General features: G+C 44.7%; 1 protein-coding gene across 1 annotated transcript; it reads right to left on the bottom strand.

The window, feature by feature from the left end:
* Positions 1-9,207: 9,207 nt before the first annotated feature.
* On the bottom strand, positions 9,208-17,067 carry LOC144167337 (uncharacterized). Its single transcript, XM_077696630.1, has 4 exons — positions 16,927-17,067; positions 11,632-11,699; positions 10,596-10,682; positions 9,208-9,579 (listed from the first exon to the last, which is right to left on the bottom strand). Exons 1-4 carry the CDS (start codon positions 17,061-17,063, stop codon positions 9,416-9,418), a joined length of 456 nt encoding a protein of 151 aa, XP_077552756.1. The 5' UTR covers positions 17,064-17,067; the 3' UTR covers positions 9,208-9,415.
* Between the last annotated feature and the right edge of the window lie 307 nt (positions 17,068-17,374).

Raw genomic sequence — 17,374 nt, forward strand, 5'->3', positions numbered from 1 at the left:
AACGTAGTTTTTAAATCTTTGGAAGGAGAGTACACTGTTATACTGCTGTTATCGCGAACTGTTTTCATTCCGGCCATAAATGTTAAGATGCGAGGGAGAATATGTACATGTAACAATACCTGCGAACAGATAGAAAAGAAGACACCTACACGTTTAGGCGAGAACTAGAATATGCCTAAAAAGCCCTGTTACTTTCTATAAAGACGCAGCGACGCATGATTGCGCTTTGATACGAATGTTAACGCCATAGCGTAGATGGGCTGCAAAAAACAACCTTTGGAAGCAACTGTAGAAACACGGTCATAAAATTGAGAATAAGGGAGTGAGCTGAGTTACCTCGTAAGTAATTCTGCTGTGACGGCGTTTCAGAAAACACTTATTATACAAAAACTAACACCTAATCCAGTGACTGCGCTTTGTTTGTATCCAACGCACAATATTCTTCTGTGTGGATAGGTGAGGCTCTGTCCAAGATTACGGGAAAGAAAATGCGTTGATGCTAAATACCTCATACACATCCGTGACCCCATTCTGAGGCTCCAAACGTGCCCAGGCTGTGTGCGGAGTTGAGGTAAACGTATACAGACCGAGCACCAACCCCACGCCGAGAGGCCACATGTTCCCTACTATGGCTGTGTGTGCACTGACAGCAGAAAGTTTCAGAATTTTTATTTATCCGGGATATGGACAACTTTACATGTATAATAGACTTGGACGAGTTTCCGAGTCAGTGGTTTAACCTATTTCTTGTCCCAAATCATTTTTACTGTTAAGTGTTTTGGCGAACGAAAATACACCTGCCACAGCTGTAACCGCCCATTTTAGTTTCTGAGTGTTAGGCTATCCTTTATTAATTGCAAACGGTTCTTTTTTCGCGTATGACAGCCGTCACGAATCCCTAGTATTCGTTTCGTTATACACACTGTCATTTCCGTTGGACTGAGTGGAGTGATGGAAGGGGTCACTGTCCAGCACGTCGACATTAACTTTAGGACTTGGTTTGTTAAAATACATATTTCCCAAATGGCGGGGATGCATTGAACCTTAACTAAAAAGTGTACAAAGAAATCCAACCATTCTGCATTTTTCTCTACTTTCCTGCAGCATACGTTGCTAACTTTTCCTGATACGCTGCAACGTTGTTAGCTATTGGCGTCAGTGGTGGAAACAAACCGCTGTAAACACCTAACGTTTAATAACTTCGGTATTGGGTTAAAACAGAAAGGTTTACTTAAGCGTTTTGCGTATACCTCCGCGGTATTTGGTGCGGCTGATAAGAAAAACAAATTCTGGTGTGGTTTTTCTACCCACACAAATTAAAGAAACGTTTTTTGCCACCCCTCTTTATTCGGGTAAGATTTTCGAATCTACACCCTGCCTTTACGCAATCTTACGTTGTATTTCAGGAAAAATACACTCCGTGCGTGATAACTATGTCTGAAGCAGGCGACAATTTATTTTATATCGGGCTGACGTTCTTTTAAGCAAAAACGATGGTGTGGCAGCAGGAAGCAAATGAGGAGGAAAGGATATGCTTGGAAAGAAATTCGCCAGATTGGATTAATTTTTATAACAGAAACATCACAAATTATACCTTACCCCAGGGAATGAGCATTTGATCATGGCTCATTTAAGCTCTCCGGAAGCAAAGTTGCCTTCTTTGTGACCAGTGAATAGATAATCACGAGGCATTCCAAGTTGTGAAGCGAAGCTGTTTAGAAGAAGACATAGTGGTGACAGAAATATTGTGAACTTTTACTTGCCCACTTATTTTATTCTTTCGTGGTCACAGTGGTGAGAGGTACGCACGTACGTTTATTGTCTTGTGTTTCGGAATTTATACTCCTAGACGGTGACCACTGTCCTCTGTAGCCCGAGAAATCTGGACGCACATGACGTTCCACTACCACCGTATTGCGGAAAGGAAGAAAATTATAGCCACGCAAATACTTGGAACAAAAGAGGACGCTGTCAGGGTCGAAGTGGCTGACGCTGGCTGCTCAACGACCATGTTTAAAAAAACATATTGTGGTAAAGGCTATTCGGGCCCTACTAAAAGCAAACAAACGACTCTCGCACGTGAGCTCCTTGCACAATGGGAGGCTTCGCGGTGCAAAGGCGCAACACGCCTTTTCAGATATTGCTTGAGAACATATAAAATCTACGGAATCCTATCCACAAAACGCTCTGCTTTAAAATGCACTTATTTTGTTCCTAAAGAGCATGGTGTCGTACCGGCCAACGACACCGCTATGCGGCTACCCTAATTTCGGGAGCCCCAGCTGGCGCCTTGGCGCCGGCTGCGAAAAGACGAAGAAATAAAAAGCTCATACGAAACCCGTGCTCCGTGTACAAGCTTGATACCGCATTTTGGTTCCAAAAGCCCAAATGCTCGCCTTCATTTTCTGGCATTCCCCTAGAATGATACAATTCCTGACAGTGGTTATTCATTCTAAGATATGACTGGCCTGACAAACCTACTCCCCTGAAATCACCTTCCGCCGGACGGTGCCTGGTAACCACCGCGCGTCGCAGCTATTCCCACGCGCGCGCCCTTATTCTGGCGCATACGCGCCTAGGTTATATGTGGCAAGTCGATGCTGTCTTAGACTTCCTTTACATTACGGTGGAGCTTTGTCTTTTTCCCCACTTTGCTATAGCCTTATCTCCTGAGGTAGCTGAATAGGCAGTGGATCCCGTCGCTACACATTTTGGTGGTACTTGCGTGTGGCCTAAGTATTCCACTCTGCACAGCGGTGCCCCACAGCGCGCACCTTCTGCATCGGCCCTCAGGCGATGATCTTGAAGATGGCGTGCTGAACAGCTTAGGGTAGTGTTTGGCACAAGGAACTTTGAGCCGATCAGTGCGCTATTGAGAGTGCTCTTGTTGTCTTGCTTGCTGGAGACAACTAGCTTCGTCTTTGCCATGCAAGGGCATTGACCGTCAAATGCCTCATGCATGTTACTGATCGACCGCGAGCTCCAGCATCTCTATTAATTATCGCCATCTCTTGCACACCGAGGTACGTCGCTATATATCCCAGATGGAGGCCGCCTTGACGATTTTCGCTTTATCCACGCAATTCTGGCTTCCCGCCCTGGCCACCATTGCCTTTTCTCGTGTTCTAGGCAGCGCTCATCTTCCCCGAGCATCTCCGCAACATCCTGTTTGGAAAGGTCTTCTTTTGGTTTCTACCATGACCCTTTATAGCATCACGCCTATCACAACACTTGACCCTTGGTGCTGATCGGAAAATGCACCGCGGGATCGCAGATGGCAGCGTGCAACCTGTCCATACAACCTGGCCGCAATTTCTGCATTACGGATGGTGATTCCGGCTTGGGCTACCCCGTAGAGCTAGGTTTTAAGGACACAATAGTGCATTCCTGTAAGGACTACCAAACTTAACGTCAGCTGGACCTACGCTTTTCGCAAACGCTACATTTATCGGCGGCTACAGACTGCGGCATCTTCTTCTCGACTTTCAATTGGGAGGCACATTCCAGCGGGTCTTTATTGTAGCCGACGTCGCTTCAGCCATCCACGGTAGCGAATTTGTAGCCCATATTGGTGGGACATCGTCACGTGCTTAATAGCCATTGGAAGCGCCTTTCCATGCCTCGTGTTCGGTCGGCTGTAACTGCCAAGCGGTATCGGCATGCTGATAATGCCATGGCTGTACTCTCAGTATCCTTACACATTTCGTGAAGCAAATTGCCTTGGATATTTACATCGTCCACCCAAGCAGACTGTAGCCCAGTACATCGTCAAGTGTGCTCTACCAGTCGCTGAGTGCCTGGCGATTGTTGAACAGGCTCGGGTTCTTTGTAGATTTTATTTTGAGGGGGTCTTAACCCTGTTAGAGTTCTGGCTGCTGCTTCGAACAGCTGGAATGTTTGCAAGAGAAGAGAAATCAGCTTTTTTGCGCGGACACGTACGCAAAGCGTGAACACGAGATGACCCCTCGGCATGCGGCTGGTCATCACGCAGGTGTAGGGACGCTTACCGCATTCCGGAACAAATGAGTTTTTAAGAGAATACCTGTTACTCCTAATCTGGTTGAAGTTTTCTGATATAATAATTTGACTTGTGCCTGAAGCGGCTAAAACTGTGGTGACACGCTGTTATAATATATATGTATATAAATATATATATATATATATATATATATATTTATATACATATGTATATATCTATAGGTTTTGTTTGGTTTCTTGGATGTGTTGATTTTTAGATATTATTTCTGGTCGTGGTCCGTAATGAAGTGCGTGCCAAAGACTGATTCTGTAGCTGCTTTTTGCTGACCCAAGCCCGAAAGGTATGCCTGGCCAAAAATCAACCGTGAAGCCCTGGTCGAATAATTTCGGCCTCATTTTTTTCCATAACCGTGTGCAGCCTCTCCTCAAACGTGTGCGTAAAACATATGACGAGAGTAGTCATATGTTCACATGACAGCCGCCCTCGGTTATTGCATTGCCAAAGGGCGCCTGTCTCGCCGCGTCGCTTTGTCGCCCACTTGCCGATGAACATTTACTTCCGTCTGGCGGTTGAACCTGTGCTATAATCCTGCCGCTCACCTTTTTGTAGTGGAGATTTTTTGTACTTTTTCAGAAGATTGCTTGGGGAACTTCTGCCTGGTGCCAGTTGCCGAGTCGTGGCAAACATTTAGCAGTGTCACTCACTCCGCCTCCCACCGCTCAATCACAGCAGGGATTCCGCCTATATGATCGCTCTGTCACAACATTCTGTAGCCCTAGTGCACGTGTGTGACCTCGACACTATCAGGATAAACGTACAATATTTTCGCGGTGTTACGACCGTTCTGTCATGGTAGAAATGTAATCGTGTTATTGAAAACTTATATTGGCTGTCCAACTTCAGCACTGACTTCATCGTCACAATTGTGCTGTCAAAGCGTTCATCTATCCCTCGAATACCTGTGCGAGCTACGCGCTGTTAGCCGCATGCCAATTTCTAAAGCCCGGCTAACAGCACCAATCTTCTAACAGCCATTACCTGATTTTGCGTGGCAGAAATTCCAAACACTGAGACACAAAACGTCAACTCGTCGCAGACAATTGGTTGTTTGCACTGTAGGATGGCAAAGGCGATGTTACAAATATTCTATATACCACATGAATGGCACGAAACTTTTTCTGCGATTTTCACGGTTGCGACAATCACAAGAGAACCGTCTAGAAGTTGTGTAACCTCCAGCATCCGATTTAATGGAGCGGAATTACAGATTAGCTGGTGATGACGCAGCAAGAAATGAAAACGGCAGAGGTGATGGGTATTTATTGATTTATTTAATTTTATTTATTCAATTACCGTCAGTGCCCGAGGGCAGTATCTAGGGGAGTGGTTACATATACCGTAAAACCTCGTAAATTCGAAGTTTAATCATTCGAATTTATGGATAAGTCGACTTGAACGATTGGGTCCGGGCAATCCTCCATACAAATCTACGTATTAATCGCGGGGGCCTCAGTCACGCATAATTCGAACTAATTGTCTCCTTTACGGCAGGTTGCGGCCTTGCGTCCGCCAGAAAGACGCCCTCCTGCTTACACACGACGTTGCGTCGCCTCCGGAAAGGCGAGAAAAATGGAGAGAGAAGGTAAATCAGTAAAAGCAACATAAACGCCATGGTGGACGTTTGTGAAAAGGTTTCTTTGCCGACCACGTCCATACGGACACGAGTGCTTACAGATGCTATCATTTTTTAGGCCAGCAGCGTAGAATCTAGCTGTCGCTGCCAGCGACCACGAGCAGGTGGCGGACGAACCGCCAGTGCGGCCATCGCTAAGAAGTAGTGACCGGATGGAATGCTACCCGTCTGTCCTTCAGTTTTGGAGTACGCAAAAAAGGAGGTCTGCCGCCACATGCTCTTGTTAGAACAAAAAGTGCTGCGTTTCGTTTTCATAAATAAAATGTATACTTCCAACGCGTCCTTTTTGGAGCATTTGATTGCTTACATGCTCTACTGCTTTGCAATCGCATTGTACGGGTTTTGTGCTTTGCTTTCGTTAGTTAGAACGCTCAGTATTCCCAACTGAGGTGCGGTCCTTTGCAGTTCGAATGAACGAGCTTTTACTGTGCTTCATACATGTAAAAAATAAACCAACAGAAAAATTTCGATCACGTAACGTTACCTGATAAAGTGTTTGAAATTTTCAATATTCATGTACAATTTTTCTACATTTGTTTTTGTTGTTTTCTGAGGTTAAAAAACGTGATTTAGTAGGCTTGTTGAGAATGTGTATATATTGTAAGCCTTACAAATGTGGTGTTAAGGAACTTCAGCTACGTATTCTTCCTAAGAAGCTTACTTTGTACATTTTTAGCTTTAATGCTTTGTGATGACTGTCATTGCACTATATTCCTGTTTATGTTTTCTGCACTGAAATGTATTTATGTACCACCTGAATGTACAGTCTGTACGCCCTCCTGCTATGGTCTAAGAATCAGACTGGCAGTGTTAAAAGTAAATAAATAACATAAACAAAATAATGAACCCAATGCTGCTAAGAAATAAAATTAGCGAATGCAACTTTACATAAAAGAGCATCTCGTATATCAAGAAAGCCGCGGAGAGGGCGATTCCAACATACGCACGTTTGTGGCACAAATTCGTATTGCAAACCCTTGATATGAGCCGATAGAATCCCTACTCCTCGACGGTGATCAATGCGAGTACAAATATATGCTGGCGCCGACATTAATCTTTTCCTACGTAACTCTTTGTTGTAGCAAAATTTGTGAAGTTGACGCTTGCCAGCGAAGAGAAAGAAGAGGTAAAGAAAGAGTGTTTTTCATTATGCGACGCTCGAGGTGCGTTGGTAATTCAAAATAATAAAGCTGGATGCCCAGTTTTTGTAGTCTTTATAACTTATAGCCGTGATTCATGACCAGGTTCCCACACTAATGCTGCGTATTCAAGTTTGCTTCGTACGAATACCTACTATAGTAAGACTTTCAGTGTAACAGGTACCTGATTAAGATTTTTTCGAAAGTAGCCTCACATGATATTAGTGGTAGCTGTAATATGTAAATGCGCGTCTTCCAAGACAATGTAGACGTTGATTGCACGCCCAGATATTTGTAAGAGTGTACTGCTTCAGGGGCGCTATTCCAGAAGGCCCGAGTTCCGCCCGCTCCCGAGTTTCCAGCTGCTGGGTTATGAAAGTAGTGATAAAAAAGCATTCGATACCACTCGAGCGAAACCGCCAACATCCCGCGGAGGCCGCTTACGCTGATAAAGTAAGGCTTGTGATATCTTCCACACGCAGCACCATCTAAAGTCACGCTGCAATCTTCATTAGCCCGCATAAACTAGATAATTCCACTGCTACTTTGAAATCCCCAGAGTGGCTGTTGGCCACACCCGGAGCGGGGCGGTGCGTTTTTCTCGGTGTTCTGTTCTTCCACTGAATTATGTTTCCTACCTGGCCTGAGGGCAGCCCCAGTGCAGTTCTGCGGAAGCGCAAACCAAGTAATCAAAGGGATCCACTGTAGCGAACGGAACGCGCCATGCTCCCGATGATCAAATATGGCTGATGTTTACGGCTGGCTTGAGTGTGGAAGGTTGGCGCTTATCAGAAATATTCCCGTGTCAACAGTGTGTTTGAGCATTTGCGAGTGCGTTTTAGACGTTGAAATTGTGTCATTTGTCACCGCCTATGTTTTCACGCCGTGTGAAGAAGGCTGCCATGGGAAAATCGGGTCCTTTTGGCCTCTTGTGACGGCTCGTACAACAATGAACAGAATTTCCGAACGAACAGCCCCGCGACTGTGTCACAATTGGCTCACGGTGGCCTGGAAACTTCATTTTTTTGGTTTGTGCTAAGTTCTTGGTGCTGCTAGCAGTCATCAAGCGACGACTTCGGGGCTGCGACGCTATTCACAAAGTAGACGCCATCGGTAGGTGTGACTTCGGTTGTTACGCCACGCCTGCGAATGGGTTGGGTGTGTGACTGACATTAGAACTCGGAAGAAACTCGGGCATGTTGTTGCACGGCCGAGTTGAACTCGGCACGCCCGTGGTAGTCCCTGCTGCGGCGTGGTTTATTTTTATAACCATTGGACTCTGAGCTAGCAGGGTGTTATGATGCAATGCAAACTTGTGATGAACACGTGATGCAAGCGTGAATCTTTGGATGTTTCCTTGACAGTAAGGTTATCTCGTCCATCCTTTAGTTATTTCATCATCAATCATAGAACCAGCAATATACGGCATCTTAAATCTAGAAAATCTCCTGGAGGTGCTTATTGTTTTCAGTCAAGCTTGCCATGTCATATTGCAGCAGTTACCCGCGCAACCGCTGGACTCGAGCACACGATTGGGTGATAGTACTTAAAATGTAAGAGAAAAAATTGGCCCGCATTTGCTTGGTAGGCTGCAAAAGTAACCGTAAACGATTGCATTCTACCGCCTTTAAAATATAGCCACAATCCCTTCTCATATGCTTCACGCTCTCCCCCTTTATTCTCGCTCATGACATAATAAATGCAATAAATGTTTGCTCAATTCAACATACCTTACGCCCGTGCATGCTTTTGGCGCGCCAATCTATTCGAAACTATTTTTAGTGTCGTGCTTGAGTCAGCTCTAGCTGTGGCCGTTTTTAAAGTTTTGATGTTTCGTCTTTCTTTCTGAATATTTGTAATGCCTTTCTATTTGCTTGCTACTGTAAAAAGCAATCCAACATATATTGTAACGAAAAGAATGACGGCGCTCTTGGTCATGTATTGATCTTTTCCCCCTCCAATATACGTGAGGTTTCCTTAACTCTGAATGTCATCCACTTGGTTTGACCACGGTAGCGCATTTAGTAATTTAAAATAGTCTCTCTTTCGTGCTCACGCGTTCTGTCAACTAGTCAGGTGGTTCAATAGAGGAATAAACAAAGAGATGCCGCTACGAGATTTTTTGTGTTGCGGTAGCCAACGATTGGCGGTTGTTCCTGTTGTTCGTGAATGACTACTGTATTTCTATTGTATTGCGCTACAAGTAGAAAACTTCAGTAATGGCACAAATGAGGCCCCAGGTTGCTTGGTGACACGGCCTATCAAGGCAGTTGCTCCTCCGGTGAAGAAGATTTGAGCAAGGCCCGCTGAAGTTGCAAGACAGGTGGGAAAGTGGGGAGCTTTATTGTGCATAGACGGAGAGACAGCTAAGGATCGACGTTTTTGCTGAAGGGGGCGTTATTACCGCACGCTATCCCGGGTTGTCTTAAACACGAAGTAGGTAATAATTCAGAGAATAATCTGCCCATCAGTGTGCACTAACTAGTCAATTTCAAGGCATGCGATCCCGCAATACGCACTTACAAAAATTGCAAAATAGGCAAATTGTAATATTTTTTTTTGTTTGGCAACGTTCCTCTGGTTGCGTGTTCTGAAGAGATGAATTCAGATTGATCCGTGAGACCGCGCGATTTCCTCGTCGTCGTACCATCCACTACACGTGTCTTTGTCGAAGCCCCGCACCTTGGTGTGGCAGTTTTCTTCAAACGCTGTAATGCAGCTTTGCGGAACGTGGGTTTTCACTTCCTCTGACACTCCCATGACGCAATCTGCAGGGAAAATGACTACATTGAAATATAGGGAATTTAGGTGGGTAAAGAGCACGAGGAGGCGCTCAGTGTCACTTGTAACACAGAAAAAGGTTGCCGCCCGTTTCATGGCTTCGTTGCAAATGTGGTTGAAGGATGACAAACTTCATCCACTCCTGGAATGTAACTGCCTATCTTCTTTCCCCTGACCACCCTTACGCTCTTCCCCTGGCCTCTGCTCCTGCCACAATACATGTAATGCTGGTTCGTTCAATTTCATTCAATTTTCCAGCGTTCGCACTCCTCATGCGCCATCTGCTGAGAAGTATTTTACTCTTGGGCCTGGGGCGGCAACTAGACCACAAGCGTGAACGCTTCCTGTATTTTTTTAAAACATTGTTTTACCGCGTTTTCATTCGATATCGGAAGAATTAGGCGAACGTCTACTTTTATTTAAATAAAGAACCCGGCTACAGTAACTTGTGAACCTATGTGTTGCCTCAAATAGGGCATGTTTTCGTAGGGCACGTTTGAGCTACGATGAAAGAATTTCTATTTTTTGAAAGTTTATTTAATCTCTGTTTGTTATTGGAAAGTTTTTTTTTTAGTTCTGCCCAGGCAGTTGAATCAGGGAAACAGACCGACAAAGCTTATCTCGTCTAAGTAACCAAAAATACATTTCCCCCTTAAATAGAAGGAATGGTTGAAGCACCTTATACTCACTAAATGACCGTTTTTAGGCGAGCTCATAAAATACCTCCGTAAATTCTTTACATGAACAAATGCCACTGTGTTTACATCGCCTGAAGCACTGAAGCTGTAGAGCAGATTACATGTAAACAATGTTAAAATCTTCGAACTTTCCTATTATTCAAGTTTTGTAATCTAAATTTTGCTTGTCTCTTTGTTACTGGTTGGTAGTAACTACTTTCGTAGGTTTTTAACCAACATCCATCTTACTCTAGTAGAGTGTTATAGGCCGTTATTGGAACTGAACATAACTAAAAATCGCACCGGTCCCTTATGTCGTGCTTTACCTGGTCGACCAAATAAAGGAAGAACCGCCACAGCGCAACCATTGTGGTCATCGTAGAGGAATGTAGCAGTCTTTCCGAGTCCATCCCCTGCGAGAAGACAAAAATGGTATGCACAGTAGTTTCCCTCACGTAATATTATCCTGACACTCACATACTTGCGCGAGTTCTTTCCGGTTGACTATAATTTTGCGAAGTAAAATTCATCTGCTATTTCAATGTTTGCACTCTGCCGAATATCATCAGGAGTTTGGGGCTCTGAATCAAGCCCACCCGTTTACGTGTGCCTAGCAATAAAAAATTAAAATGGGCCTTTGACACCAATAGTTGTTAAGCTCTGCCGAATTACCGCAATATTTCCTAAATGTTCGAGCATTTATCAAAAAAAGAACCAAGGGTGCTCTTGCTTCTCGAGAAGTAAACTATGGTGAAGCAAAAAATGATGATCAACTGAGCATTCGAGCATTGCTCTTTCCAAAGGAAGGAAATACAGAGCGATGGACGGTACAGGAGAAAGAAGACAGAAACACTTGAGCTGGCTCTTCATTCTTGCGCCCCGTGCGTAGCGCAGATTTCATTCCTTGGATTACGTACGAACCAGCCAAAGTTTGAGCACTTTTGATACTTGTTTCTTGTAGACAGTCCGGTGAGCCCACGTTGCGCCACCGTTATGGGCTCTTGAATATAATGGCTAAAAGAGGGCTTTTTATGCATTTACGGTGGTTCTTTGGGGTTACACTCGGTAAACTTTGTGTTCCCTTTCGGAAATTTTGAAGGCACAAAGTGATATGTTGATCGAACCACCTGCCCTGTTTATGGAGCCCAAACGTTCTGTGTTCGCTTTTTTGTGCTATGTTTCTTACATGTATAGGTAAAGTGCCGAAAACAAACGGAGCACATGACAGAAGACAGAGACCTTCGCCTTCGCCCAAGTTAATCTCAAGGTTTCTTGATTATAAGTTGCGAATCAGCGCATGGGCGATCACTACTAGCTAAAAATTCAGAAGTGCCAACATGTTGCACGAATAACCCGACTTACCATCTCCAATGGTAAAAGTAGCCTGATCACTTCCCGGTATAACCTTATAATTAAAGCTGAGTGGCATTCTGAAATTCAAAAGGAAGACATTCAGAAACACGGCACTCGGACACTGCGGGTCAAAAAGCTTCTACTGCATCGCCGAAATGAACTTGGCCGCGAACGTGGAGCGAACCTTGCCGCTGGATGACTATTGTTGGTTTACGAAGATGGGCTCTAATACTTTTGCCGACAGGTACTTTAACACGGACGAAGTTAAACACACTATATAATAGACGAATAACGGTTTGCGCAGTGTGCTTGTTTTTTTCTGTAAAAGGGCAAAGTGGTCAGCGTCGGGTTTGTTTTTCTTCCTCCCTTTTCTACTGCAGATAGCGTGATGGTTTCACATGCGTATTTGCATGTGCGATCCCAAAAGTGCTTTGTTAATAATGTAGCTTGTAACTATGTCGCTTGTAACTTTGTAACTATTTCAGCGCAATCTCTACAACGGCAAAGCAAGAGAAAAAAACAGTTACTTCATCTATATTTACAATGTTCCTGATGTTGAGAAACAAAAACAAAAACAAAATTTCTAATGTAATTCTTACACGTATTTGTAAGCTAATGGCGTATAATGGTGCTGGTCCAGGGTAATAGTGTGGATCCCTAGAGAAGGCAAGCAGGACAGGGGGCTGGAGAAAGTTAGGTGGGCAGATGAGATTTCCGGGATAAATATGTCGCAGCTAGCACAGGAGCAGCAAAGCTGGATATCTATTGGAGTGGCCTCTGCACTGCAGTGGGCGTAGACATGCTAATAATGATGATTATGACATATAGACAAATTTAATAAAGCACGCAGAGCTGAGATAGCTGAATGATATAAGCCAACGCTGGATACAGGATGTCGGTACCACTACATAAATTTCTCGATAAGACGCTCCCTAGTGCATAAAACATTAGAAATTTCGTATAAGCGGCAACACGAGAAGAGGTTTCATTAAACCATTTCCCCTAATTGTAGCCTGGCGTGCAAACTGGTGAAAATTAAAAGAGGACACGTTGCTGTGTAAAGATGTCACTACAATACAAGATGCTCTTGCTATCTCAAAATTCAGTAGAGCGTGCCAAATCATGTGAACGGCAACATTTGTGCCCAATAATGTCATAAACTTTCGTATTTAGAATTTTTTCTCGATCGAAAGATTTGTGTGCCGCCTTTTCGGCACTCAAGAACATTGCATGCGTGTCGTGTGTTTGTTCATTTTTAATGTGCCTTTCCGCAATTTCTGATTCGAAGTCCCCTCTACGGAATTTTAAAAGAATTTTTATTGTAACGCTAAATCTTTGTGGCGGATCAAGCAAAATTATGTTGATTGATTTACTTTAAGCTTTAGGGCAGTTACGGCACCCATTTATAGCGATGCGAGAACTCACACTGAGCAAGATAGCATGTTCCATCACACCATGAATTAGAACGAGTGTTGTTCATTGTGCGTGCTCTTACGGAAGTATAAAACAATAAAACCGGACTTGCCTGCCATGCGGCGCGAGGTATAAAAACTAAATGCCATTGGAATATCAGCAGAATTCTATTTCGGCGTAGCTACTTAAACATTGCCTACAGAATTTAAACTTCCGGCTAGCTTAACTAAATCAATGAATTCGCCTTGTAACAATTCGAGCACGAGCGCAATGATAGGTGCGCAAACCCTCATGAACCTTTTTCCAGTAGCATAGATCTCTAGCGTCGGCCGTCCATACATAGGAGATTATGACCACACATAGGAGATTATGAAAGAACACGCCCCTTTTTTCGTCATGCCAGGCGCAGTTGACGAAATCGTCCCAGGTGACGCGCACCGTTTTGTTGGCAGAGAAATTTCTTAATGGTAGCCGCAGTGTCTACCTGTCTGCCATTATCGAGTCTTCTAAGCAAATTAGGGTGGCAAACAGACTTTAAAAGTCTGTAAGCCGTCGCCGCTGGGGAGTTGCAGAGGCCTTATGACCACACGAAAGCTGCTTCGCCAGGCAAACATCAGATGCGGCGTGCGTAGAATTTCCTCCAAAATATAAAGACACAGCCGCAGCTCAAGAAGTTCCCCAAGTCTACTTCAGCACAAAAATAAGACATCCCGCAGCAGGTGCTCCTTCGGACAAACTAGGTACTTGCGTTGCCTCGCAACAGTGAACTAGCGGTAAAAACAGCACACCGCAAAATACGGGAACTCACAGAAAAGCAAGCAACGTTAAATCTAAAATGCTAAATTAAGAAGTTATAAATATAGACCAAAATGACAAAGGAGAAATCAGAAAACGAAGCAGCAATTAGCTGACTTGGCACTCGCAACTGGCTTATCTAATATGGCATGTTTTTGTGATATTTTGCCTCCCAATAAAGGCGGATCGGCCGTTGCAAGCGAGATTAGTGCGTACGCGGAGAGGTTCATTCTCTGCGGACGAGCACCGCCCATGTCTGAGGTCGACGTACATGGCAAATCAGTTATCCTTATTTCAGGATATTTGCTATACAAGCGTCCTATTCTCGATATGCTGAGAGCTTTGTTACGCTCTAGCAATAGCGAAGGGGCGGAGACTATAACATCAAAGGACGGAATGCAATTGTCGCAGAGCAGAGGACAAGTGATTTATAAACTGGAGGGACTAAAATGTTGTGGCTACGCATGACGCTGACTATAAATTGACAAAGTTTCTTCGAAGGAAGGACATATATGTGTTCTTGAATTCACGTTGCGCCTATTTAAAAACTGATACTTCTTGAAAGGCTTTTGTAGCTGTCAAAAGGAATCGGCTATGCACGTTGCAGGGCTTTCCAAATAAAACCAAATACACTTTTTCCACGTACAACACTCCACACGTAAAAGCTGAGAGGGGTGAATCGATGCATGCTACGCGTTACTCAGAGATGGCGCTGGCCTTGAAGAACTCTCGAAGCTGCTTGTCCTGGCATCGTTTCAGTATGTCCGCGTTGACGGATGGCGGACGTGCATTTGAAGACTAGCAATGGAAGTACTAATAGCCGCCGGTGCATGAACACAGGTTGCTCGCATGCTCCCTCAGGTGCACATTTTTACAACGGCCCCTTTACCCAATGTGCGAACTCCTTAAAAAAGAGTGAATTCTTATAAACCACTCCATCTACACCAACTCCGTATTTTGTCACGTGTATTCCCAGAATCTCTGTTCCGGTGGTACTGTGATTGCACCTTTTTGCAGAGTTTACTCAACATGTTCGGTACGGCAAACGATACGCGAACGCCGAATCTTGTGCTTTTTTTATTACGACGATCACTTGCCGGTTAGTTGGTGCCCAGAGCTGGCGACCTCTCACATCAGGTGGAAGAAGTGTTCGGCATGTTCCGTACCACGCTAAATAAGTTTTTCTCGCGAATAAAGTTCTGTGCAGGGTTAGTTACGGTTTTTAGCGGAGCTACACCCCGCTGTGGAATAACGGTGTTCCACCATTTGTTCCGTCCTTAGGTAATTTGCAAATGGTTCATCACAACAGCCACCCTCAGGAGCAGGGGGAAGGTGGACTTGCCAGCTCTAACACAAACAGCAGCCGTGGCTGACCAAAAGAGTGAAGACCGCGGGAAGAAGCAACAGCGTCCTAGAATACGGACGCCACACGCAAACAAGCTATACGATAGAATAAAATGTTTTCCTCCTGCTCTTCCTTCTTGTCAGGAACTCTGTGTAGCGGTCCTTTCCTCAATATGTAATGCTCCGAATGGTTATCAGCGGTATTTCCTACTACCTTTTTCTCAGCGTCTTCGAAGTGGTGCTTTCAGGGTAATTCCCATGGTGGCCACTCAGGGGAACTAAGATATTTAGTAAGTAAGTAGTTATCATGTACGTCACGGAGTAGCTCAAATGTTCAATAAAGTCTGCTTGAGAGTTAGCGCGTCTTCAGCGTTTTCGCTCCTAACAAGTTGAATCAATTCGAAGGTAGGTTCACCTGTAGCACCAGCGGAATGCAGCTGGAAAGGATAACCACGGGACAAACCACGTGCATACTGCATAAGGACGGCTTTTCGAGAACCCTCGCTCGTGTGAAGCTCGTACACCAGCTATACGGGCCGTTTGGCAACGGCCCTTTCTTAAGAAAGTGACTAAGGGAGCATGCGAGCAACATGCGCTCATCCACCGAGAGCACCTTAGCCCTAAATTGCCGGTCTTGCAAGTGCACGTCTGTTCCCTCATCGGTTGACCGTACTAAAACAGTACAAGAACTGACTTACATCTAAGAACATTAATTGCCGCTCTCTCTGCCACAAAGACGCATCATGCGTCAGATAGCCTGTATCGCTGCTCATTGCAGAAATAGCGCAATTAAACAATGTCTTCGGTATTCTCAGAACTCAGCCCTATGCACAGTGAATTCTCTGCGGTGGCAACTTTGCACTTTGGTACAGTTTGCTGATTGCTGAGTGCCAGCTCCTAGTTGTGAGACTTCTAAGCGCCAAAATATTTATACAAAGGGCACAAAACACACAGGTCTGTCTGTTCTTTACGTCCTTTCATTAAAAATCTTGTGCTTAAAAGTGTTATCAAGGAATACCTACTACCTCAAGGAATACCTGCACTCTCCCAGTCAAGCCGAGCCACGGCTTTTTTTATTGTGCCCCCAGCATCGAGAACTCTTGTAGTTGTTGATGTTGAAATAAAGATGATAGTACCTCCAACCCTCCCCCCCCCCCCCCCCGTTGTTATTGTCATTGTGTTTCTCTCTCCTATTCCAGTTGTCTTTCTTGCACCGTTTCGCTGTTTTTATACGTACGAAATAGCCAAAGTTTACACTGTACTGCTTTACTTTTCCTGCGAAATTTGAACCTTTACCTACCGTCAAGGCCCCGCAGCTCATGCTGAGTGCAGTTGAGCTCAAAGACGTGGGTGTGATTTTAGCGCCGTGGGGACTTTCTGATAGAGGCAAAAACCAGAACCCCCGTTCATGGACATTTTGGCACACGTTAAACATTCCCAGGTGTGCAAAACAATTCTGTATCTTCACTACAGTGCGCTTCATTGCTCAGGTGTAGCCTAAGCTCCCTAAATACAGGCAGTTCATTTCCACAAGGGTTCACTGTTGAATTTGCCCACTGAGACGATCACAACGGTCAGCGAGAATTGATTGTGGAAGCAGGCTTTGTTCTTATGCCTGTTTGCTGACGTCTTCTTAGCAAGCCTCAACCAGCGCAAAGTGCAAATAGCCCTGGCACCCAGCCCACTTAGAAACACCACCGATGAAATTAAATCTGACGGAAGAAAATTTCTCCGGCCGCAGTCAGGTCTTACGGCTGGCCATCCGGCCCCCACAGGACCCAGAGATAGGTGGCGGTCTGCTCCTCTTCGTTGATTTCCGTTCGGATAGCCGTCGAGCAGTCTAGGTCCCCGTCATCGTCCTTGTCAAGCAAACCGTACATGTATTCCATTGTCCTAAATACCTGCGAAAATGAGAAGTAACGACTTTGGTGTGGAAGTAGGCATTTTTTTCCTGAAACAAGAGAGAATAACGCTGCGGTAGCGTGGCAAAGGATTGTTCCGGTCAAAACAATAAATAGCCTCGTCTTTATGCAGCAACACTGAGGTGATTGTTTTGTTTCCTGAAACAAGAGAGAAGAACGCTGCGGTACCGTGGCAAAGGATTATTTCGGTCACAACAATAAATAGCCGCGTCTTTATGCAGCAACACTAAGGTGATTGTATAGTTGGGGAGACTGGAGTATAGAATTAATTGGCCACG

This window comes from Haemaphysalis longicornis, unplaced genomic scaffold (genome assembly GCF_048455015.1).
Source record: "Haemaphysalis longicornis isolate Haplotype H1 unplaced genomic scaffold, Haemaphysalis longicornis Haplotype H1 scaffold_2, whole genome shotgun sequence".
Lineage (NCBI taxonomy): Eukaryota > Metazoa > Arthropoda > Arachnida > Ixodida > Ixodidae > Haemaphysalis > Haemaphysalis longicornis.

What these genes read in the sequence shown, in the direction of transcription:
- LOC144167337 (XM_077696630.1), bottom strand. Translation starts at nt 17,063, where the DNA reads ATGGAATACATGTACGGTTTGCTTGACAAGGACGATGACGGGGACCTA. An exon ending in TGGGGGCCGGATGGCCAGCC is followed by an intron (nt 11,700 to 16,926) that starts GTAAGACCTGAC and finishes TTTGAATTTCAG; the next exon opens with AATGCCACTCAGCTTTAATT. An exon ending in TACTTTTACCATTGGAGATG is followed by an intron (nt 10,683 to 11,631) that starts GTAAGTCGGGTT and finishes GTCTTCTCGCAG; the next exon opens with GGGATGGACTCGGAAAGACT.